General features: G+C 41.3%; 1 protein-coding gene across 3 annotated transcripts in view; it reads left to right on the forward strand.

The window, feature by feature from the left end:
- The first annotated feature begins 2,066 nt into the window (after positions 1-2,066).
- The window catches only part of LOC106613016 (roundabout homolog 2), a 53,144-nt gene continuing 28,210 nt past the window's right edge, over positions 2,067-27,000 (forward strand). For all 3 annotated transcript variants that reach the window (XM_045724639.2, XM_045724637.2, XM_045724638.2), the window contains exons 1-2: positions 2,067-2,594; positions 24,669-24,995. In XM_045724639.2, coding sequence (XP_045580595.2) covers positions 2,516-2,594; positions 24,669-24,995 — 406 coding nt within the window. In that variant the 5' untranslated portion in view covers positions 2,067-2,515. The remainder of the gene's footprint in view (positions 2,595-24,668; positions 24,996-27,000) is intronic.

The following is a 27,000-nucleotide window of genomic DNA, read 5'->3' on the forward strand; positions in this document are numbered from 1 at the left end:
TCTCTGATGTTTCTCTGGAAGGCAACTTGTGCCCTAATTTCGTCCACCTTGTTGTCTAGAGTCTGGACATTGGCGACTAATATGCTAAGAAGCGGTGGATGGTGTGGTCGTCTTCTAAGTCTGACTAGAAGGCTGCTCCGTCTGCCTCTCCTGCGGCGACGATGTTGTTTTGGGTCGGCCTCAGGGATAAGATCCAAAGTCCAGGGTGGAGGTCCGAACAAAGGATCCGCTTCGGGAAAGTCATATTCTTCTTAAGTTGACGTCGCTTTTATATCCAATAGTTTTTCCTGGCTGTATGTAACAACACTTAAGATTTTCTGGGCTTACAATGTAAGAAATAATACATAAAAAAGCGAATTACTGCATAGTTTCGTAAGGACTTGAAGCAAGGCGACCATCTCTGTCGGCGCCATCTTTTTGGGGGGGATATACTGAAGAGTTTGTGTAAAAGGGAAAATGTAGTTGTCTGGAAAGTCTTGTCTCTGGATTGGGTTTCCAGGTTATGGTATGGAGCCAGACGATGATCTGAGAGACATGAGATCAGGGCTCAGGGTGGACAGCTGAACCTCACATTCTTTACCGGAGTCCAACTCACTAGCCTGTCCCACCATCTGTACCCCGCCACACTTTCCCCACCATCCACATACTCTACCCCATGCAGAGGGATGAATTGACTTTAAACATAGCTTGGGACCATTGGTTATTACAATTAACAACATTATTTTTGATCATAAATCACAAATACATCAATGGCCTCTACCTAAATGCACATTGCTGAATCCCAAGTAAACAACACAACTGCTCTCAGGTAAAAATACATATATATATAAACATTTATATACATGATATACATTATATAGAAAGGCACAAAAAGGAATGTATTTATTTTGACTGCATCATGAGTGAAATCCCTAAGAATTGGGCATGAGTGCATGGATAACCTCCAACACCTGAAGAGAGAGTGTCTACTGGTGCCATTTGTTGTTGTTTAAATATTGACTGACACCCAATGGTGCCACACTCCTGATGAGATGTTTCCATTTTCTCTGTTTAGCTTTGTAGACTTTGATAAGGTCCACGCTTCCATTGGAGCTGGGGGTTAATGCTGTTGTTGCCGGGACAGGCGTCTGGACCACTTCTGTTGCCCAATTTCCAGCCCAATTCAGGGGGACAAAGGGAGAGTAGGCGCCTGGTTGTCCATGAGCACTCTCCATCATGTTGGGCTCTCAATAAGAGACATGGAGACAATGCATTGAGAGGGCAGGGGGCAGGGGCACACAGAGGCTGGGGTGGAGGCAGAGAAATGGAGCCTGCCCTGGGGAACATGGTGTCCTTCTCCCCAGAGAGTACAGGCACCAGAGGCTGTGCAAGAGGCAGATTGCAGATCAATGAGAGAGAGGAGGAGTGGGTGTGAACCAGCACCTGTTTAATAAATCACTATGGAATCTGGGGTCTGTGGAGGCTCGGTGGCAGGCAGTGTTAAAGGAATGAGCTGCTCTGGACTGTGGATCACAGTGGAAGGCTATCTTCATCATCAGCAGCAGTACATGTACTGTAGCAGCAGCAGAATATCATTATCCTTTATCATCATCATTATGATTATAATTCTCTTCAACAGGAGGAGAAGCTGTGATAATTTAGTAAATGATTAAAGTCACAACCATAATAATCCTCATCATTATCCCCTTGATTACAGTTCTGTTGGTCAATAACAACATATGCCCTCTGTGATGTAGTTTTCATCCATTTGTGTTAGCCTACTTATAGGCAACACATGACATTAATCATTTCAGACAATTGACAGGCTAGGATTATGTTTATTGAATTACCTATAATTGCTTTGCCATACGATGTTAGGCACATATGAGTTGGGGAAACTGACACCTGCAATTACTGTAAAGATTGACATGGCTGAAACACAGACCTTTAGGTTGTGAATCATCTCACGGTCATCTAGCCATGCGTAGCGCAGCAGAGGGATTTGAAGTGGCAAGGTCAGAGCCTGCACAGATGTCGCTCCTGTCTCTTTAAGAATACATCCTTGTATTTGTGGTTTTGTAGCTGAGAGCTGTGTACGCAGTTGATTCAGCATGTGCGTCGGGTGCCATTCGTAAAGTGGTGGTCTCTTATTCCAGGCACACATACAGAGATGCGAGCGGGAGCGCAACTTCTCAGACGAAGCTGTCTTGTTTATATTTTATAGATTCATATATTTACGTATCGATTTCTTGTTTTGCTGAGGACGTTTCGCTACAATATGATTTCATTATGATTTTGCGTGCATAATGTGCGGGGGCGAAGTGATGCGGCGATGTATTTCTTCGGGCAGAATTGTCACGGGGTCCGGAGAGCTGTTGTCAAAGAAGTTCTGTGGGGTAATTTTAACCGTTTGAAAAAAATTCAGCTGAGCTCGTAGTAAGCACTGTAATTGTTACACTTTGATAAATTTGGTTACTGAATGTGACTGAGGGTTGAAAACCAGTTTGGACATAGACCGACCTGTCACTACGCAAAAATGACAAACTACAAGAATATGGAGACACATACCACGCATGTCTTGCTATTGGCGGTATCAATCATCTGTACCGCCTTGGGTAAGAGAGAAACTACAATATGAACTCTTCCATCTTTTCAACTTTTACGTGTAGCTGATGCATCAAGTACAGGTAACTGCCAAAATATAAGGAAGATTCTGGAGTGGCCCTTGAGGCAGTGTTTTCCAACATCATCAACAAAACACCAAATTATGGAATTTATTGTGGCTGAATGTTGTTGCATCCCTCCAATAGAGTTCCAGACACTTGTATAATCTATGCCAAGGCGCATTGAAGCTGTTCTGGCGGCTTGTGATGGCCCAGCACCCTATTAAGACACTATGTTGATGTTTCCTTTATTTTGGCAGTTACCTGTAGGCTAGGCTAAGGAACAATGTTTTGATGGGGATTAATATTCAATGAAAATTAATGCAAGCTGTTGATTTCTTTTTATTTTAGTTTTACATTATATTTATTATTTTAAAAGGCTATATCACAAGGTTATGCAAATCACTGTATTACACTGTAAAACACTGCTTTTATCCAAAACATAGCTTTATAGTGTGGAGTGTATGGAATCACATTTGATTTTAAAACATTATTGTGAGGTATTTTTCATGAGTCTAAAAACGTTTTGATTTTTTTTCCTAAACATATTGAGAGGAAAACAGTAATTGTAGACAAAATGTTATATTTGTAAACAAAAACGAATCTAAAGTTATTGCAATCCAAAAATAAATGATATCAATGATAAAAAAGGAAACAGCAATAATTTTTCTTTTCAATTGAATATGTTCATGTCACTAGCTAGGTTTCCATTCAATTCGATACATATGTTCATGTGAATATTTTTAAATCTGCATAAAAACAATGGCACATTTTCCCAGCAGAGATGTTTCCATCAAATTCACTTGTTGCAGATAAAAGGCTGTGTGTGATGACGTAGTGTACATAAAAATACATTTTGCTGTTAAATTCCCATGTACAGAATAAAAAATAAGTTAAATGGGTTTCCATCGCATTTTCAACTCTGCTGATGCATTTCTCACAATTTTTTTTTGTGTTTATATAGTGAGATATTGGCACAGGCGCTTTAAAGCTAATTTATCCTTGCTCTTGTAATATAGTATGGAGGGTGTGACGCAATTGTGGATCCTCCGAAGGCTTGCGGAGGCCAAATTGAGCTCCTTGTCCGCATCGCCATGTGCCTCCAAATTTTGTAACAACGTGGAGGGCTCCCTATAGCTACACATTGACATGATTGGGTGACGGTAGGTGGGGGCGGGAGGTCCTGTATAAACACAAACTCACTTCCTTGACAACAGCTCAGCTCCGCAAAGTACAAGAAGTATGAATGCTCTGACTTCTGCGGAGGCTGCATCAAAGTAAATGCGGTATTTATTTTATTTAACTAGGCAAGTCAGTTAAGAACAAATTCTTATTTACAATGACGACCTACCACGGCCAAACCCTAACGACACTGGGCCAATTGTGCGCCGCCCTATGGGACTCTCAATCACGGCCGGTTGTGATACAGCCTAGAATCAAACCAGGGTCTGTAGTGACGCCTCTAGCACTGAGATGCAGTGCCTTAGACCGCTGTGCCACCCGGGAGCCTCTCAGGCTTGTAATATTTTTTTGGGTCCGACATGTACATTACTCGCATAAAAAGGTTGGATGGAAACCTGGTTACTTACAAGCAATCTTCTCTGCTTTGTTTGCAACTTTTCTTCACCCATGCTTGCATTTCTCAAGTCTCTTCGAATCACATTTCTAAGGTTACAATATTTCTTTCCCCTACGCTTTAATTTTTTTATTTCTCTGTTGGGTTTAGAAGGGAGCGAACTAAATGGGGTACTGTTGGTCAATACATTTTGGAGTGAGAGTTCAGCAACCACACCCACAGAACACATCATCAACGCTGTCATCCTCTACCTAGCTACATCACTCGCTGTACTGCGGAACAGTAGTGCTCAGCAAGCGGGAGTGAAAGACACTGCCCAGGTGTCGTACTGTCGGCTTGCAGAGCATATGCCGTGTTCAAGACAACTGGGAACAAAAATAAATTAAATGTTTTCAACTCTGACTTTCCAACCTGAAGATCACTGATGTCATGATTTTACCTCGTTTTTTTGTGTTCCCAGTTGCTCCAATACTCCCCCCATTGAGCAGTAGACTCTATGTACCGCTGTAGCATCCAGATGGCCACTACTAATATTCCAAGTTATTTCTCATGTAGGCTGCCATCCTACTCAAAATAAAATCAAGTGGGATGGAACAAATTGGCCATAGCAGGTAACATGTGACCATACAGCTGAGCAGCGTGTAGGAGGGAGGGTCCAAGGTGTGAGAAGTGTGCAGAAGGGCATGAGACAAAGGAATGTGTAGTATTGGGGAAAGTAATGGAATGTGTTAATTGTAGGGGTGCCCATGGAGCTGGGGATCAGAAATGTCCCGTGCGAGAGAGGCAGGTTGAGGTTTCCAGTGTTTGAGTAGTGCAGAAGTTGTCAAATGCGGAGGCAGTGAAGATGTGTTAAGGGGGAGGAGTGGTGAGAGTAGTAGAGATATACCAGTACAGGGGGTTAGGCCAAAAAGTGATACATACGTTTCAGTAAGATTGGATTTTTAGCATTTTATAGCAATGGTTATCAACTGTACTGCAGGGATGGAACGGAAGTCGCAGAAAATTGATGTTGAGATGGCAGCTGCAGAGAGGTATTTGGGTGTGCGAGACTTGACATCAGAGTTACAGGGTGTGTTAAGTGGTGATGGCATGAGGTAGGAATAAATACATTTAATTAGTGAGTGTAGTGTTAGATGGCAGGGTATTTATTTAGTACATTTTTATTTTTCAAGCAAAGTATAAGGGAGTTGTACTCCAGTCTAGTAGGTGGCGGTAATGTAACAAATTGGATGCCAACCACCGTTAAACCTCATAGAAGAAGACCATACAGCTGCCCAGTGGGAAGCAACTCATGTCGGGAAGCACCTCGGTGCAACACTGGTGCACTGGTCATTCACACTGTCTTGATGTGCTTCCCTGTGAGCAGAAACGTTAGCTAAATAATTGGCATGTTATGGTGAAATACATGGTGATCAATATTACAAGTTAATTATCCCTTTGCCTTGATGACAGCTTTGCACACTCTTGGCAATCTCTCAACCAGCTTCATGAGGTAGTTACCTGGAATGCATTTCAATTAGCAGATGTGCCTTCTTAAAAGTTAATTTGTGGAATTTCTTTCCTCCTTAATGCATTTGAGCCAATTAGTTGTGTTACAAGGTAGGGGGGTATACAGAAGATGGCCCAATTTGGTAAAAGACCAAGTCCATATTATGGCAAGAACAGCTCAAATAAGCAAAGAGAAATGACACTCCATCATTACTTGAAGACATGAAGGTCAGTCAATACGGAACATTTCAAGAACTTTGAATGTTTCTTCAAGTGCAGTTGCAAAAACCATCAAGCGCTATGATGAAACTGGCTCTCATGAGGACCGCAACAGGAAAGGAAGACCCAGAGTTACCTCTGCTGCAGAGGACAAGTTCTTTAGCGTTACCAGCCTCAGAAATTGCAGCCCAAATAAATGCTTCACAGAGTTCAAGTAACAGACACATCTCAACATCAACTGTTCAGAGGAGACTGTGTGAATCAGGCCTTCATGGTCGAATTTCTGCAAGGAAACCACTATTAAAGGTCACCAATATGGGGCCAAACACGAGCAATCAACATTAGACCGGTAGAAATTTGTCCTTTGGTCTTGAGTCCAAATTTGAGTTTTTGGTTCCAACCGCCTTGTCTTTGAGAGACACGGTGTGGGTGAACAGATGATCTCCACATGTGTATTTCCCACTGTAAAGCATGGAGGAGGAGTTGTTATGGTGTGGGGGTGCTTTGCTGGTGACATTGTCTGATTTATTTACAATACAAGGCACACTTAACTAGCATGGCTACCACAGCATTCTGCAGTGATACGCCATCCCATCTGGTTTGGGCTTAATGGGACAATCATTTGTTTTTCAACATGACAATGACTCAACACACCTCCAGGCTGTGTCAGGGCTATTTGACTAAGAAGGAGAGTGATAAAGTGCTGCATCAGATGACCTGGCCTCCATAATCCCCCAACGTCAACCAAATCAAGATGGTTTGGGATGAGTCGGACCGCAGACTGAAGGAAAAGCAGCCAACAAGCGCTAAGCATATGTGGGAACTCCTTCAAGACTGTTGGAAAAGCATTCCAGGTGAAGGTGGTTGATAGAATGCCAAGAGTGTGCAAAGCTGTCATCAAGGTAAAGGGTGGCTATTTGAAGAATCTCAAGTATAAAATATATTTTGATTTGTTTAACAATTTTTGGGTACTACATGATTCCATATGTGTTATTTCCTAGTTTTGATGTCTTCAATATTATTCTACAATGGAGAAAATATAAAAATGTAAGAAAAGTCCTTGAATGATTAGGTGTTCTAAAACGTTTGACCGGTACTGTAGTTTGTTTTTGGCTTGCAATACTTTTGATTCATTTTTGTGTACAATATTTATTTGTTTCCTTAATACTTTTTGAACATTACACTATATTTATTTTTTTCATTTAAAAATTCCAAAGTTTTTTGACTCATGAAAAATGACTTATAATTCTTTCGTTAATCAAATGTGATGCCATAGGCATGCGTGTGTGTGCATGCTTTCATGCGTTTGTGCGTGCCTGTGTGTAATTGACATTCTATCCCCCAGACACCCCTCCCATCAAACTCTTTTTAAGTCGCTGTCAGATCACACTGGTGCCATATGATGTGAAGTGTATTGAGTGATATGCTTCACACATCTTGAGTTTTCTTATGCATGTTTCCACCAGAAGTATTGTGTTGACACTGACAGGGACTCACAACAGACTCATAGGACATCAATGCAGCTGCCTCAGTCACTGTGAGCATCTATGTCATAGGCTACTGTAGGACCTCAAGAATTCCTATGATCTTTTGAGAGACTGGCAATCCTATGATGAAAGGATAAGTACTACAATATTTGAAAATAATGACCCTGAGACAGGATGATTGATGTCAAAAACATGAACTACTCGGGTACAATTGAAACCACGGTCATGTTTTTAAAAAAACTAGCTTTTACTTTAAAGACACAAATGATAGACACTTGTGTACTACAGGGGTGCATGTAAGACAATGCTGCATCATCATTTTAGCAGCAGTGGTCTTGGTTGACTTTGGTCTCCACTTTTAGAGTCAGTCTCTGAAAATAGCACTACCTTACTTTATTGTGAGAACAGGGCTGTTAATGCGTGGTCTCCATTCTCTCTCTGGAGTCCATCAATACGCCAATACTTTCCTAAGTTGTTTTGAACTTGTGTGTTGCATGTGTCCTTCTAAGCCTCTGTTTGATTGCGTGAAAAAGAGGGATCCTCCACAAATTGCATTCGACTGAAGGCAGAAAGGGGGAGAATTGTGTGCCTCGGGTTGAGCAAGACAGAGTTGCCAGAGCTAACGGTCTCTGCTTAACATATTGATTGCAGTCTCAGCACTTAACTTGCCTCACCAGAGTGTTTCACACGCACAGACTGATCAATCTGATTCAGGTCGGAATTAAATTGTTTTACTCTATGTAACGACAAATCACTGCTATTTCAATGAAGTTAAGTTGAATAAATTCAGAGCACTTGTTGTGCTTGGCGTTATACTAATCCAATGCTAAACACCCTTCTAAAGGCGACAGTTAATGAAGTAGCCATCAGAGATATCTGTCCAATTCCTCCTCCCCCTGGTTACTTAGCTAGTGAAACATCATGGCTGCAGGTTCACCCAAAGCCTCAGAGCTGCACTTAATGAAAATGGTCTCTGGTCTGGATGATGAAACCACAAGAACAGTGTCTGCTCACAGCCAACTACTGTAGTACACAGCCTGGCTTGAGTCATATCACTGAATAATGTCCTGCTTCTGGGACATGCTGATGACATCACTGAGATGAGTCATGGGCTGTAAGGGCAACTGCCAGGCAAAGGCCCTATCTCAGATGGGAACTATATGAGACTGTAGCACACACACAGACCACTTGACTTTTCCCACATTTTGTTACGTTACAACCTTTTTCTAAAATTGATTAAATACACACAACCCCCCTAATGACAAAGCAAAAATAGGTTTATAGATTTTTTTTAGCAAATTTATAAAAAATTTAAAACAGAAATGCCTTATTTACATAAGTAATCAGACCCTTTGCTATTAGACTTGAAATTGAGCTCCGGTGCATCCTGGCACCATCCCTACGGTGAAGCATGGTGGTGGCAGCATCATGCTGTGGGGATGTTTTTCAGCAGCAGGGACTTAGCACACTAGTCAGGATCGAGCGAAGGGTGAAGGGAGCAAAGTACAGAGAGATCCTTGATGAAAACTTGCTCCAGAGCTCACAGGAACTCAGACTGGGGCGAAGCACACAGCCAAGACAACGCAGGAGTGGCTTCGGGACAAGTCTCTAAATGTCCTTGAGTGGCCCTGCCAGAGCCCGGACTTGAACCTGATCGAACATCTCTGGAGAGACCTGAAAATAGCTGTGCCGCGACGTTCCCCATCCAACCTGACAGAGCTTTAAAGGATCTGCAGAGAGTAATGGGATAAACTCCCCAAATACAGGTGTGCCAAGCTTGTAGCGTCATACCCAATAAGACTCAAGGCTGTAATCACTGCCAAAGGTGATTCAGCAAAGTACTGAGTAAAGGGTCTAAATACTAATGTAAATGTAATATTTAGGTTTTTTATTTTTAATACATTTGCAAAATTTCTAAAAACCTGATTTTGCTTTGTCATTATGGGGTGTTGTGTGTAGATTGATACAAAAAAATACATATTTAGAATAAGGCTGTAACGTAACAAAATGTGGACAAAGTCAAGGTGTCTGAATACTTTCCGAATGCACTGTAACATGCGAGTCAATGGAAGACTACAAGTTTAAGACTGAGAACATTACTATGAGTCTGCCCTTCAAAGACCATTTGACAGCGTGCCAAGAGTAACCAAACTTTTTTCCTTATGACTCTCGAATGGTTCTCAAGGGCTTTTGGGTCCATTCCATTATGTAAATGATATAAGAAGTGAAATCTTAATGAATAAATCTCAGTGGATAGCAACCAGCCCCCAAGGTAAGCAGCCCCTACAAATTTGTGTGGTGGTGGCCGAATGTATCCTTGTGTGCCAGCTACATTATTACCCAACAGGTACACTCTGTCTCCCCTGATTTTTGCATACTGCGAAAAATATAGGAAACAGGGTCTGGGGTGTAGCATCTCTGTTTTGAGGAGTGTGTGTTCCCAGCGCCGACCTAGAGGGGTACTCTTACCCTGAACAACAACAGGATTTGAAGTGAAGCAGGACGTAGTTCTCCCTCTGGTTTTGTTGTTTTCACACCATGTTAGCATGACGGGGGTACACTTATGCCCTTGGGGAAGAAAGACACTGACGCATGCTTAATATTTGTAAATATTAATTAATGAAAGAAGCCCAATTACGTAATGTCATAGCTAGCAGCCATAGGCCAAATATAGCCTTGATCAACAGGGCTGTAAAGATGGGGTTTGATCTTCGCATAAGCTCTTCTCCTGCTAACTCTGCCTGCTTAATAAGACAGAAGTGTATGAGAAGTCATGAGCCAATATGTGGGTGGGTTTCTGAAGTTGCAATTAGGGCCAATTCAATAGCTTGTCTATCAGATAGTGCTTGGCTTATTTTGCTGTCACTCTCTGACAGGGCTTGGTTGCTTGCTCTGCTGTGGATGCTTCATGTTCTCCATGAATAGCTTTTACTATCTTAATAAATCTACAGTGTATGATGATGGATGTTATTTAAACTCATCATCCTTGCATAATGACTTAAACATTATCTTTAAAATGATTAGCTCTTTGGACTCCGTCGCACAGTATGCGAGTTGTAGATGTAAATGGAATTGTAGTTGTGTTACTACATCAAGGTTAGTGCTTTATTAACCTAACGAGGGGAGAGAATGTCAGCTTCATTCTTGAAATCTGCACAACATCTATCTAATGAGGTATGACCATAACAGGAGCTAGCTATTTGCTTTAAGTTTCTTTCCTACCAGAGATCCAGGAATCTTTAGTAGCCATACAGTGCTCCAGACAGATTCTCTGTTACTCTGTACATAACCTTCACTGCTGCGTGGAGATATCCTTGAGAGGCTGGTAGAGAGTGATCACCTTGTTTGAGGCCAACAGCCTCTCATTCAATAGGCCCCTCCCTCTGGAAGACACTTCAAGGTTGCCCACAATTCAGTCTTACGGACAACCCAGGCTCCTGCTCTGGCATTTGATAGCGCTGGAAGCTTCTTCTGTGTGGCGTGTGTTGAGTGAAGGAATAGTCTGATTGTGAAGTGGGTGTATGTACATTATTTCTCCAGTGTGTAGTATTACAATAATGACACAAACCTTACATAACTACTTATTGGATCAACACAGATGGGAGCATTTTGTGACACAGCACAGATTTAAGATTTGGCTCTGTTCTGTGTTTATTCATTTATGTGGACATTTGGATTCATGAATATGCCCTTCCCTTAGCTGTTCACCCTTAGTGTGTTTAATTTTGTTAGTTCATTTGGAAACAAGGATTGACCTAGAATTATAATTTGGGGCAAATCAAGTCGCACCAAAGCATTTTTAAGAATTCCATATGCACATTGAACTCTCTGAGGACCCACCATGCTATTTATTTCATGTGGTTGAATGCTATCCAGGCCAAATGGGCCATGAGTATTAGCTGAATGTTTGTACCGCTTTATAAAAGCCTCCAATATCGGCAAATACATGTTTTTCTCTGTTACAAACATGGTTGGTTGCTTATGTTTCTCTCTTTGAAAGGTGCACTCAACTGCCACCCACAATCTTCTTGTCATAAACCAAACATAGCCTGATTACACATCAAAGCAGCCTTACAACGTGACCCAAATTAACTACCCTCCAGTGCATGACTCCCTGTCTTCACTAAAAGATCCCATGGCACTTATCGTAAGAGTAGGGGCGTTACCCTGGTGTCCTGGCTAAATTCCCAATCTGGCCCTCATACCATCATGGCCACCTAATCCTCCCCAGCTTCCAATTGGCTCATTCATCCCCCTCCTCTCCCCTGTAACAATTCCCCAGGTTGTTGCTGTGAATGATAATGTGTTCTCAGTCAACTTACCTGGTAATATAAGGGTTCAATAAAAAAATGTAAATACATTATAACTGGCTGAAATAGTACTCATACAACTATGTCATGTTTCAAAAGGATTTCTTTATCCAGATGAAGGGTACTGCTATGGGATCCCCGATGGCTCCAAACTATGCAAATATGTATGTGCGTTACATGAAGAAACAGTCAATTCTCAATCCTCTCAAAAATGATTTGGACACTGTACATTGATGATATTTTAGTTCTATGGAGGGGTGATGCAGAACAGATCTAGGCGTTCCATGCTTTTCTTAACTCTGGTTTTGAGCACTTGAGATTTACTATGCAATCTAACACGTCAAATCAGTTTCCTTGATCTTTTGATTATTTGTGAGGTTAATGTTCTATACACAGATCTTTACAAGAAACCCACTGACTGTATCAGTTTGTTGAAGGCTGATAGCTGTCGCCCTCTTCCCTTGAAAAACAGTTTGCCCTACAGCCAGTTCTGTCAAATCAAAAGAATTTGCAAAAAACAATCACACTCCGACAGAAACATGGTTGCGATGCAAAGACATTTCCTTGAAAGAGAGTACAGAAATGGTCAGATCAACACTGCCATTGAGGAAATCCAAAACAAATCGAGATCTCTTTCAAGGACAGTTTCGCAAAAATAACCATTCTTGCGTTCTCACTACACACTAAGTGCTCTGAACAAATTCAGGGAATCGTTCACAAACATTGGCACATGATAAGATCTGATGACCGTATCGGTAATGTGTTTTTTCGGAACCTCCCTTGGTTTTATTCTCGCAGGGCAGAAATCTCAGAGATCAATTGATAAACTCTGATTTACCACACCAAAATGAAATGAAATGGCACTTACAAATGTAGATCCTTCAAACACCCCCAAACAGGGAAACAGATCCCAATCAAAGGTGTTATCATGTGCTCCACTAAGGCAGTTATTTCTCTTATTTGTCCTACTGGTAAAAATCATGTGAACTAAAAGTAAGAATATCTGAGCATCGTAGCACCATTAGGTGCAAAAACTCGACGTACTCAGTTGCTGCCCACTTTTTGGAACCAAACCACCCTATTTTGTTCCTTTGTTATATCGGCATAGAACACGTCACACTCCCTAGGAGAGGGGGGGAATTTTACAATTTAATGTTAAAATGAGAGTCTGACCTGGAGCTTTAATTTAAATACCATCGATCCCTTCGGTCTCAACGTAGTTTGATTTGAAGCTATTCCTATGACTTTTGCTATCCATTGTAAATTATATTGTGTTTTGTAGGCCTATATGATGTAGCCTAATTGTATCTATGATCATATGTTATCCATTCATGCTTTTTATATGTACTATTGATATTTGTAAATTGACCAATGAAATCAGGGCCCAGCTGTCAACATTGGAAATACATTTATTGCATTCCTTTTCTTCATAAAGCAAACATCCTGATCATACACTGAACAGAAATATAAACCCAACATGCAACAATTTCAAAAATGTTACTGAGTTACAGTTCATATAAGGAAATGAGTCAATTGAAATAAATTCATTAGGCCCTAAATTATCGATTTCACATGACTGGGAATACAGATATGCATCTGTTGGTCACAGATACCTTAAAAAAAGGTAGGGGCGTGGATCAGAAAACCAGTCAGTATCTGGTGTGACCACCTCATGCAGCGCAACACATCTCCTTTGCATAGAGTTGATCAGGCTGTTGATTGTGGCTTGAGGAATGTTGTCCCACTCCTCTTCAATGGCTGTGCGAAGCTGCTGGATATTGGTGGGAACTGGAACACGCTGTCGATATAGAGCTTCCCAAACTTTCTCAATGGGTGACATGTCTGGTGAATATGCAGGCCATGGAAGAACTGGGACATTTTCAGCTTCCAGGAATTGTGTACAGATTCTTGCAGCATGGGGCTTTGCATTATCATGCTGAAATGTAAGGTGATGGCAGCAGATGAATTGCACGACAATGGGCCTCGAGATCTCATCACTGTATGTCTGTGCATTCAAATTGCCATCAATAAAATAAAATTGTGTTCATTGTCCGTAGCTTATGCCTGCTCATACCATAACCCCACTGCCATCATGGGGCACTCTGTTCACAACGTTGAGATCAGCAAACTGCTTGCCCACACAACGCCATACATGCGGTCTGCCATCTGCTCAGTACCGTTGAAACCGGTATTCATCCATGAAGAGCAAACTTCTCTAGCGTGCCAGTGGCCATTGAAGGTGAGCATTTGCCCACTGAAGTCGGTTACGACGCCGAGCTGCAGTCAGGTCAAGACCCTGGTGATGACAACGGCACGCAGATGAGCTTCCCTGAGATGGTTTCTGACAGTTTGTGCAGAGATTCTTTGGTTGTGCAAAGCCCACAGTTTCATCAGCTGTCCGTGTGGCTGGTCTCAAACTATCCCGCAGGTGAAGTAGCCGGATGTGGAGGTCCTGTGCTGTTGTGGTTACACGTGGTCTGCGGTTGTGAGGCCAGTTGGACGTACTGCCAAATTCTCTTAAATGACGTTGAAGGCGGCTTATGGTAGATAAATTCAATTCTCTGTCAACAGCTCTGGTGGACATCCCAGCAGTCAGCATGCCAATGGCACGCTCATTCAACTTGAGACATCTGTGGCATTGTTTTGTGTGACAAAACTGTACATTTTAATGGACTTTTATTGTCCCCAGCACAAGGTGCACCTGATCATGCTGTCTAATCAGCTTCTTGATATGCCACACCTGTCAGGTGGATGGATTATCTTTCCAAAGGTGATGTATGGAACATTTTTGGGATCTTTTATTTCAGCTCATGAAACATGGGACCAGCACTTTACATGTTGCATTTTATATTATTGTTCAGTGTACATCAAAGCATCTTCTGAGAGAACAGGTGTTGTGATGCCCTTGGTGCCACAGAGTTTGCAAGGATGATACACTTGTCACTGGAGTTTGATGTTGTCACAGGAGTTTGCTGCTTTTGGTTGTCACACAGCCAGATAAAGGTGTTTGCCTTTCAACTATGGCTGAGCTGTCTGCTATTCCCCAACAAAATTATAAAACACATAAGCTTTATGGCCTGGCCTGTTGCTTCTGCTATGATGTAAGTACCCATTAGCTCTCAGTAATCCCAGAGAATGGCATTATGGGAAAAGCAGCAGACACTCCTCTATTGTCTGATTTAACTTCTTGTGGGGGAACTCAGCCAAATTTGCAGATCAAGTCCCAGCATCTGTGAACCATAGGGGAGATGAGACTGGTCATAACAACAACTCAGCTGGAATTGTATTAAGATTTGAAAAAAGGAAAGAGCGATGGAATGTGTCATGATGAAGGCTGCAGAGAGATGAGTCGAGAGGGGAGTAGTTTAAACTGAATATGAAATGTGCAATAATATTTTCAAATGTTCGTTTTTTTCTTTTGCCTTGCTTTTTGTCATTATGAAAGCAATGAGCGAGATTGAAGGTGCTACAGCTCATCTGATATTACAAGCACTCACCCACATCCTGCATTAGTGTTAGCTGCCCTCGTGCGTAACCTGTGGGTTTTAGCTGGTACAGCTACCGTGGTGGGATTGTTGTTTGGGTGTTTTCCTCAGGTTCATGGCATGTTGGTCAGTGTTTCTGACTTCAGGGTAATTCCACAGTAACGGAATTACGCTGAGATTCCGATTTTTCACTTTAAAATGTATGCCAAACAAAAAACATTGGTTTTAAAAAAAACATCACTCTATGCACAAGGACTTCCACCAAAAATTTTACAAAAACACATTTACTTGAAGAACAGTGTAGATGCAAAGTTTGGTAACAGAATGACGGCACAAACAGCACAAACCGTATGGTTTGTTCAACTTTTCAATACATTTTTGTTTGGTATACATTTTAAAAGTGACATCTGAGTTTCAGCGTAATTCCGTTACCTTGGAATTGCCTGTCATAAATAAAACAAATCTGCTTACAGTTAAACGCTTGGATTTGTCCACACGTTTCAGATGTAACTACTATAGTGTAGCAGCAAGCATGTATGTCAATAGGTTGAGGTATGCTCCTCCCCACCATACGCTTCTGGTAATGAAGGTTTTCATTCCACAGGAGATTATAGACGGACCGCAGTAAAAATAACACAACATTCAGATTCAGATTCAGAAAGTCTTAACTGTTGCATTGTGGGGCTGGCTATTCGGTTGAAGCAGTTTAAAAACAGGCAAACAAGTAAACAAAAAATAAGATGGACAAGAAAAACATAAGAGGATAATTAAACAAAGGAGAATCAAATGTTTTACTGCTTTAGAAGCCTCCGTTATTCTCAGTGACATGTTTTTCTCTTAGTAACAAACAGCAAGCTTGGTTGATTGCCTGTGACTCTTTAAAAGGTGCACTCAACTGCCGCCCCATAATCTTCTTCTGAACAAAAATATAAACAATAAACAATTAAGGATTTTACTGAGTTACAGTTCATATAAGGAAATCAGTCAATTTAAATCAGTAAATGAACCCCTAATCTATGGATTTCATATGACTGGGAATACAGATTTGCATCTGTTGGTCACAGATACCTTAAAAAAAGGTAGGGGTGTGGATCAGAAAACCAGTCAGTATTTGGTGTTACCACCATTTGCCTCATGCAGCGCGACACATTTCCTTTGCATAGAGTTGATCAGGCTGTTGATTGTGACCTGAGGAATGTTGTCCCACTCCTCTTCAATGGCTGTGCGAAGTTTCTGGATATTGGCGGGAACTGGAACACGCTGTCGTACACGTCGATCCAGAGCATCCCAAACATGCTCAATGAGTGATATATCAGAGTATGCAGACCAGTTCATTTTCAGCTTCCAGTAATTGTGTACAGGTCCTTGTGACATGGGGCCGTGCATTATGCTGAAACATGAGGTGATGGCGGCAGATGAATTGCAAGACAATGGGCCTCTGGATCTCGTCATGGTATTTCTGTGCATTCAAACTGCCATCGATAAAATGCAATTGTGTTCATTGTCCATAGCTTCTGTCTGTCTGCCCATACCATAACCCCACCACCACCATACTGGCACTGTTAACAACGTTGACATCAGCAAACCGCTCGTCCACACAACGCCGTCTGCCCTGTACAGTTGAAACAAGGATTCTTCCATTACGACGCCGAACTGCAGTCAGGTCAAGCACGCAGATGAGCCTCTCTGAGACGGTTTCTGACAGTGTGTGCAGAAATTCCAGGTTGGATGTACTTCCAAATTCTCTAAAATGACAGAGGCGGCTTATGGTAGATAAATGAACATTCAATTCTCTAGCAACAGCTCTGGTGGACATTCCTACAATCAGCATGCCAATTGCATGCTCCCTCAACTTGAGACATCTGTGGCATTGTATTGTGTGACAGAACTGCACATTTTAGAGTGTCCGTTCATTGTCCCCAGCACAAGGTGCACCTATGTAATGACTGTGCCGTTTAATGCACTTCTTGATATGCCACCCCTGTGAGGTGTATGGATTATTTTAGCAAAGGAAAAATGCTCACTACCAGGGATGTAAACAAATTTGTACAAAATTTGAGAGAAGTAAGCTTTTTGTGAGAATGGAAAATATCTGGGATGTTTTATTTCAGCTTATGAAACATGGTACCAACACTTTACATGTTGCGTTTATAATTTTGTTCAGTGTAAATCAAACAGCCTGATTTATTCATCACAGCAGCTTCACAGGTGCCCTTGGTGCCACAGAGTTTGCACTGATTATACAGTACACTTGTCACAGCAGTTTGCTGCTTCTGGTTGTCACATAGCCTTTCAACTATGCCTGAGCTATGTGCTTTTCCCCAACAAAATTGTAAAACACAAAAGCCTTATGGCCTGGCCTGTTGCTTCTGCTATGATGTAAGTACCAGGGTTGGGGTCAATTCCAATTTAATTCGAAATTGGAATTCCTGAATTAACGTTGAATTCAAATTATTGAATTTGAATTAGACTGTTTGAATTGGAATTGTGAAAACCTTTTAATATTTGGAATTGTATTGGATTTAATTATTTATACATTTCCCAGTTATTTCCCAGGAATTAAAGAACTTAGTATAAAAAATGTACAATAGGATTTGTTTTAAATCATTTTTGCTTGGCTGTCTGAACAGTGAAATGTTCAGCCTGAGGGAATAGTATTTGAATTTGGAATTGTTCGGGATAATATTGAATTGAGAAATTCATTGAGCATTAAAAGTGCTACAGCTCATCGGATATTAGGGCCCTATAAAATCTTAGTTGCAGATGGAATCATGGAATCCAGACATTAAAACGGAATTCAACAATATTCAAATGTTTTATTGAACTTGTTAGGAAATGCATTAATTTGCCCAAGTGAATCATAAGACATGAACAAAATGCATTAGTGATTCATATTTTCCTGCAACTTTCTGAAACGGCACAGGAATGCCCCTGTCTGTGTGTGTGTGGTGCGTGCATATGTCTACACTTTGTATAGCCGTTAGCGATGATGCTAATGATAACCTTCTTCTGGTAGAGATGGAAAGGCTTTCCCAAAAATCTTCTCACTTAAATGTTAACTACAACGTAGCCTATGCCTTCCAGGCAGAATGATATCATGACTATTTGTGTCAATCCAGTGGCCATTTGTTTTGCAAACTCTGCATTCACATGAGCGCTACAGCAACACCTCTTAACCAAACAAAGGTTTCTTTCTGGTGCACACTTGCATTTAAGGGTAACATTTCTCAGACTTAAAAAAATTGTCTCCTTGTGTGGTTTAAACATTGTTGTGGACTTAGAACATCCAATGTTGTTGTTCTTCTATAAAATAAAAAAGAATTTAATGTGAATTTGATAGGAGAAACAAAATGGAAAAATGGAAACCTGAAAATGGAAAAAAATGACAGAATCAGGCAAAAAACAACAGATTTTATGTGGCCCTCTTCAAGCATTCATCCGCATCCTGCATTAGTATTAGCTGCCCTCGTGCGTAACCTGTGGGTTTTAGCTGGTACAGCTACCGTGGTGCGATTGTTGTTTGGGTGTTTTCCTCAGGTTCATGGCATGTTGGTCAGTGTTTCTGATGTGCATCAAATGAGGTCATAAAAAACAAATCTGCTTACAGCTAAAAGCTTGGATTTATACACACGTCTCAGATGTAACGACTATAGTGTAGAAGCCAGCATGTACAGTGAGCTCCAAAAGTGAAATGATTGAATGACTGAGGTTTAAGTGTAGACTGTCTGCTTTAATTTGAGTGTAATGACATCCGTATCGGGTTAACCGTTTAGAAATTATAGCACATTTTGTACATAGTCCCCCCCCATTTTAAGGGACCAAAAGTATTGGGACAAATTCACTTATTTGTGTAATAAAGTAGTCAAAAGTTTTTACTATTTGGTCCCATATTCCTAGCACGCAATGAGGTTAGCTGGTCCTCATTGAAGTCCTGTAGAGCACTTCATTATTACACAAGCTTCCAACTTACCTGACTTTGTTGTTAAAGTATATAAAAAAAAACATTAGATACCAAACCCGTTCACAGGGTGGGTTAACTCTTGAGGTTCCTTGGGTCTCCACCGAATTACTCTAGGTAAAATTAGCTTTTAGTTTTAATGCATCTCATTGCTGGAACCAACTGCAAAATACACTGCAATTGGCCGCTCTGATACAGCTTGGGCAATTTAAAATATTGATTGTGGAACTATTTGGTGAGGAATGTGCCTGTTTTTCTTGATTGTTGTGCTGTATTTTAGTTTTGTTAATCTGATTTTGATTTGATTGGTCTATTAATTGTATGTACAGGGCTCCCTTGCGAAAGAGACTCTGGTTTCAATGGTGACTCCCTGTTTTTAAATGAAGGTAAAAATGAAATAAAAAGAAAAAAATGCATTAAGCTTGTGACTCTACAAACGTGTTGGATTCTTTTGCTGTTTGTTTTGGTTATGTTTCAGATTATTTTGTTTCTAATAGAAATGAATGGTATATAATGTATTGTGTCATTTTGGAGTCACTTTTATTGTCAATAAGAATAGAATGTTTCTAAACACTTCTACATTAATGTTGATGCTACCATGATTACGGATAGTCCTGAATGAATCGTGAATAATGATGAGCGAGAAAGTTACAGACCCACAGATATGTGAACCACCGGCTCGATTTGGTCTTATGTAGCAACATTTGAAATTGTGTTTTTTACATTGGATAAAAGTAGAGACTCAGAGCTAGAAAATGGTATATCATACAATACAGTTGAGGAAGAAGGGGAAAATATTTCTGCTTTGAAAGTTGATAAACTTGTAAACCCCCCTTGAATGTTTTGATACACCTTCTGGAGAGCTCTTCTTTGTCTACACCCATTCAGCATCGTTCATACCCTCTTAAGCATTAGCCCCAGCCATCTCTTTAAGGATTCACGTGAGGCCATGTGCTATAACGAGGGAATACTTAGTGTACTAAGCAACCAAAGATTTCAAGACTAAAAGCTGGTTTATACTACGTCTATCGACATGTCTGTAGACAGTTGTCGCAGTGACATCATGAACATTCTATTGTCGTCCGACATCAAACTTGTCATTATGAAAACGTATGAACATAAAAATTACAGGCTGCATGACATCAGCAGCCTGGTGGTCCAAAATAGCATAACTGGTGTATTTTAACACAAACACATCCATTTAAAAATAAATGTAGTATATGTCAATCTAGCAAACCAGGCAACTAAAAGCAACTTTCTAAACAATTGCTCTGTTTTGGTTTGTTTCTAGCTTGTTAGCTAGCTAACTAACGTTAAGTTAGCTGGCTAGCCAGTTCAAATAATAACTATATCATATAGCTGACAACGTCTTAACTTTAGCTAATTTGTATTCATTATTACAGGAAAATAAACTCACAACAAGATCATTATTTACAAGTTAATGGTGAGCTAATTACATAAAATAACTTATGGTTGTGAGTGTGACGAAATAAAGCAGGGCATTCTAAAGGGCTTTTTCTTTACTTGGACACTGGTTGGCCAAACGTTATATCCTAATTTGACTTTGGTTCAGGTCCGGTTGTTCTTCACATTACTGTCTCTGTTAAACGCACACTATATCAAATAAAATAAAAGTATTTGTCACATGCACAGGATACAGAAGGTGTAAACGGTACAGTGAAATGGTTACTTGGATGGTAGAGTCTTTTTTTTGTTTAGACATCTCGTTGGCTAAACAATGAACCATAATTCCAACTCATAACTTTACTACCCTACATGACTCTATAGTTATCTAAAGCTTACCAACTACGTTCAATGTTAGCTAGTTAGATAACATTAGGCTATAACTAGCAATGCAAATGGCTCTGAGATACTAATATTACTACACAGATCTTACACGTAATGTTAGCTAGCGAGTCAGCCAGTTAATGTTAGCTAGCTAGCTAACAATACACTTTAACTTGCAATGAAAATGACTTCATGACAAAATTAGAAACGTATCATATCTGAATATGTAGCTAGCTAGACTGTCTTACTCGTGTACATGGTTGAACGCTTCTCCCTCTCTGTTACAGATGCCATTGTTGCCCTTAGTTTGAAACTGTAATCCGGAGGCAGGTGTTTTACACAACAGCCTTCTTTGTATTCTCTTTTTGACTCCCTCCGCATAGTTGCAACCAAATGGCTGAATTTTCTCCATCTCCTTTGCTATCATACTCTGCTTCCACCGGCATTCCACTGATTTCAAAACTCGGTCCTCCAGAAAGTGGAAAGCATTAGCAACTCTTTTGCAGTTTTTCGGGATATCTTTTTTATTGGGCACAAAATAATCTAAAACACAACCAAAACGAATGGCAAATGCATCCAACAAATGTGTAGTCATAAGCTTGATGTAGTCATTGCATGCTGTGAATATGGGACCAAATACGTAACTATTCGACTAGTTTAATACACATCTAAGTGAATTTTTCCCCAATACTTTTGGTCCCCTAAAATGGGGGGACTATTTAAAAAAATATGTAATTTCAAAATGGTTCACCTGATATGGATAGAAATGCCCTCAAATTAGAGCTGACAGTCTGCACTTTAACCTCCTAGTCAGTGTAACATTTAAAATCCAAAGTGCTGGAGTAACAGAGCCAAAATAACAACAAAAGATGTACTGTCCCAATACTTTTGGAGCTCACTGTATGTCAATTGGTTGCTGTATGCTCCTCCCCACCATACACTTCTGGTAATGTAAGATTTTCACTTCACTGGAGATTTATAGACTGACTGCAGTAAAAATAACTCTAACACGATATTCGATGGCATGGTGAACATTCAAATTCAGAAAATCTTAACTGTTGCATTTCCTGGGCTATTTGGTTGAAGTAGTTTAAAAACAACAGGCAAACAAGTAAGCAAAAGTCAACAGATTGACAGGAAAACATAAGAATAGAATTAAACAAAGGAGATCCATAGAGAATTACTTTTGATTGTAAAAAATAAAATACATTTGCTCATTCACTGCACATTGGATTTTTTTCTTAATTTGAATTATATATACTGCTCAAAAAATAAAGGGAACACTTAAACAACACATCCTAGATCTGAATGAAAGAAATAATCGTATGAAATACTTTTTTCTTTACATAGTTGAATGTGCTGACAACAAAATCACACAAAAATTATCAATGGAAATCCAATTTATCAACCCATGGAGGTCTGGATTTGGAGTCACACTCAAAATTAAAGTGGAAAACCACACTACAGGCTGATCCAACTTTGATGTAATGTCCTTAAAACAAGTCAAAATGAGGCTCAGTAGTGTGTGTGGCCTCCACGTGCCTGTATGACCTCCCTACGACGCCTGGGCATGATCCTGATGAGGTGGCGGATGGTCTCCTGAGGGATCTCCTCCCAGACCTGGACTAAAGCATCTGCCAACTCCTGGACAGTCTGTGGTGCAACGTGACGTTGGTGGATGGAGCGAGACATGATGTCCCAGATGTGCTCAATTGGATTCAGGTCTGGGGAACGGGCGCGCCAGTCCATAGCATCAATGCCTTCCTCTTGCAGGAACTGCTGACACACTCCAGCCACATGAGGTCTAGCATTGTCTTGCATTAGGAGGAACCCAGGGCCAATCGCACCAGCATATGGTCTCACAAGGGGTGAGTCAGGCTACCTCTGGCGAGCACATGGAGGGCTGTGCAGCCCCCCAAAGAAATGCCACCCCACACCATGACTGACCCACCGCCAAACCGGTCATGCTGGAGGATGTTGCAGGCAGCAGAACGTTCTCCACGGCGTCTCCAGACTCTGTCAATTCTGTCACGTGCTCAGTGTGAACCTGCTTTCATCTGTGAAGAGCACAGGGCGCCAGTGGCGAATTTGCCAATCTTGGTGTTCTCTGGCAAATGCCAAACGTCCTGCACGGTGTTGGGCTGTAAGCACAACCCCCACCTGTGGACGTCGGGCCCTCATACCACCCTCATGGAGTCTGTTTCTGACCGTTTGAGCAGACACATGCACATTTGTGGCCTGCAGGAGGTCATTTTGCAGGGCTCTGGCAGTGCTTCTCCTGCTCCTCCTTGCACAATGGCGGAGGTAGCGGTCCTGCTGCTGGGTTGTTGCCCTCCTACGGCCTCCTCCACGTCTCCTGATGTACTGGCCTGTCTCCTGGTAGCGCCTCCATGCTCTGGACACTACGCTGACAGACACAGCAAACCTTCTTGCCACAGCTCGCATTGATGTGCCATCCTGGATGAGCTGCACTACCTGAGCCACTTGTGTGGGTTGTAGACTCCGTCTCATGCTACCACTAGAGTGAAAGCACCGCCAGCATTCAAAAGTGACCAAAACATCAGCCAGGAAGCATAGGAACTGAGAAGTGGTCTGTGGTCCCCACCTGCAGAACCACTCGTTTATTGGGGGTGTCTTGCTAATTGCCTATCATTTCCACCTGTTGTCTATTCCATTTGCACAACAGCATGTGAAATTTATTGTCAATCAGTGTTGCTTCCTAAGTGGACAGTTTGATTTCACAGAAGTGTGATTGACTTGGAGTTACATTGTGTTGTTTAAGTGTTCCCTTTATTTTTTTGAGCAGTGTATATTCCAGACCCAAAACTGTAGTATGCATTGTTCGAGCCATCTACTCTAAAAGCTTAGCAAAAGCCCTTGGCTTGGAGAAGTACTCTTCTCCCATACAGCAGAGGGTAACAGTAATGGATCCCAAGAGGGAGGGATATAGGAGAGCTTTCTCTCTCTCCTCTCTCTTTCTCCTTCTCTTTCTCTCTGATATTCTACCTACTTCAATCTTTATTGGCTTTCTCTCTCTGTCTTGTTTTAGTTAGCATGTCACTGGCCTTCATGTCTTCTCTGCTGAAATCCTGACTGACAATGAGATTGGCCATTACCATCTCCTGTGGCTTCTTCCTCCTTTGAAAATACCCCATCAGAATAAAACCTGTCTTCTTCAGCAGGCTACCAACCATTACTGACAAATGACATTTCAATGGACGAACAAAGTTGGTTAAAAGGCTAGAAGTCATTACAGTGTGAAGAGTATACAAGCAGGATACTTGCTCAAGGGAATGTCTGATAAGGTGTTTTGTTAAACACTAGAATAACAAAGGCCCAGAAGGTAAAATAAAGATGTGATTTATCTCTATGGAGTTGGAAGAAACAACAACAACAACATGAGATCTTCAGTACCAAAGTTCTGATCCTTGTTGTCAGCTTTACTATCATGGTGCATCAGATCTCAGTGGTGAGTGACAGACATTTCTCTATTATTGTCCAACCCATCTGTCTCTCCCTCAGACTTCATGCATCTATACGTCCATGTTAGTGGAGATGGATTTGGGTTAGCCTGCCATAGAGGTTTTCTACTGCCTTTTTTCTCAATGGGATTACATTGTGTTGTGATGTTTTCTTTCAGAGATTGCAGGTTTGGGCTACAGTAGGAGTGACTGATAGACAGCTGCATGGATAGTAAACTTCTTTCACCTCACAGGGTCCCGTGCACGTTTTGAGGACAGCCCACCTCGGATCTTGGAGGACCCCTCTGACTTGATTGTGTCCAAGGGGGAACCCGCAACCCTCAACTGCAAGGCAGAGGGGCGGCCTAACCCCACTGTGGAGTGGTACAAGGACGGGGAGCGGGTGGAAACGGACCGGGATGACCCTCGATCTCACCGAATGCTCCTTCCCAGCGGCTCTCTCTTCTTCCTGCGTATCGTCCACGGACGACGCTCCAAACCAGATGAGGGCGTTTACACCTGCGTGGCACGTAACTACCTTGGAGAGGCTGTCAGTCGAAACGCTTCACTGGAAGTAGCCAGTAAGTCTTTGTAATTTTACTTGCTGTAAATGTCACCCCATGACCTCTCTCTGTCTCTCGCTCTCTCTCTGTCTCTCTCTGTCTCTCTCTCTGTCTCTCTCTCTGTCTCTCTCAAATCACAACAGGTGAAGAGGACAGGCTTTCAGCTGCTATCTTGAACTTCTGAAAATATGACCTTTAGAGAGACTTGTCTATTATTCTGGCCCTTAGGCTCACGTGGTCATCACTAGTTGTCACAGTCATAAACCCTGCCTATTTCTACAATTGATATATATTTTTTAATCTTATTTTAACTCTAACTTTAATCACACTGTAACCTTTTGCTTAACCATAAATTAAGACCAAAAATAATATTATTTTTTTATTTAAAAAAATATATATATAACAAATTATGACTTTGTGTCTGTGGTAACGAGTGACAACCGCATTACTTGCCTCTTTCTCCTTGTAATTGTGGCAATGTGGCGTGACCTTGGGCTGAACACAGGTCCTTTCTGCCGTTAGGAAATGGATTAGCGGAGTGTGCTGATTAGGAAAAGGAGCGTAACAGATTAGGGAATGTCTCCTCGTTTAAAAGCACAAAACAGCAATTTGCCTGCATCTTATCTTCCACCAGAGCACAGAGTCAGCCAGGCCTCCCTCAGCCTCGGCCTCTAACTGCTCACTGACTTCCACAGCTCATGTTCAAAAATAGGGCCAGCTTTAGTTCAGCTTCCACACTGAGTGATATATCCACACTCATAAGCGGCAGAACATGAAATATTAGAGAAAAACTAAAAATATTAGAGCAGAACAGCTTCCAGAGAAAAACATTTAAGCGCCACAGTTATATCGCTGTTTTTGATGATGAATTCTCCTCAGCCAGTGGAGATGTAGCCGGAGATGACAGTCCTACCAGTAAGGCTATGCATCACCTAGATGCAAGAACTCTAACGGTGACTAACTGTAGTAATGACTATTGTCCTAGGTCTGGTGCCTCTGGGTAGCTGGTGAATATGTTGATTATGATTGATTAGGACTGAATTGCTACCATGGTAACGATAGTGAAATGTCACACTGAGATCAATGCAACTCCTGGCTTGGCAGTAGCTCAGAGGAAAGATACATTGAATTGCTGTGGCATGTAGGCATGCCTAGATCTGACCTCTGAACCATGACACCTCACCCTGCCCTGACTGTCATGGGGATTGGCTACAGTAGAGTTTTACCTCAACGCGGTTGTCGAATTTAGATTTCTACACAGTTCATTCCTTCCACACAATCAGTCCCTTCACTGCACAAATGCATCGGAAGTGACATGTATTTCATGCTTAAATGTTTTTCGCCTTCGGGGTCCACAACTCAGGCTTCAGTATAACTAGACACTGTTGCTTCATTTGACTTCCTCAGAATAAGTTTCATGTTGGGTATGGAAATACTAAACAGTCAGTTATTGCTGGATGTGTTCTTGTTGTTGGCATGAATAAGCTGTAAGCGACCAGCTGAATAGCAGGGCTGTTGAAGCACCTAGATAATGAGATATTGTGTATGAATCCATTCACATATTCCTCCCAGAAACAGCAGTGTTCTGCTCTGTCGGTTAGCCTTTATGTAAGAAGAAGAGGAAAGCGGTATCTATTTCAAAGCCGTGAATGTGAATGTCTGTCTGAGGGAGCAAACAGCCGCGTTCTTTGAGCTGGATTAAAATAAAGTAGGACAAATAAAAAATAAAACTTGCTTAAAAGGCTTTAGGGCCAGATGTCCCTCTTTCTCCTGATGGGGAGATTATGAAGGAATGACATTTTGGGCTGCAGCTTGTTTCTTGGCCTCTTCTACACTACAACTCTGCCACTGGTCTCTTCTTTAAAGCCTGAAGAAGAAATACATGAGAGATGTTTTCTGTATGGACAGATATCGCAGTGGCCAAACTGTTCATTTGAACTCTCTTTATTGTTACGACAACACGTTACTCATTTTTTCTTATCATAATCATTTACATAAAGGATTAGAGATTTTGAATAATCAA

The sequence above is a fragment of the Salmo salar genome, chromosome 09 (genome assembly GCF_965601325.2).
Source record: "Salmo salar chromosome 09, fSalSal1, whole genome shotgun sequence".
NCBI classification, from domain to species: domain Eukaryota; kingdom Metazoa; phylum Chordata; class Actinopteri; order Salmoniformes; family Salmonidae; genus Salmo; species Salmo salar.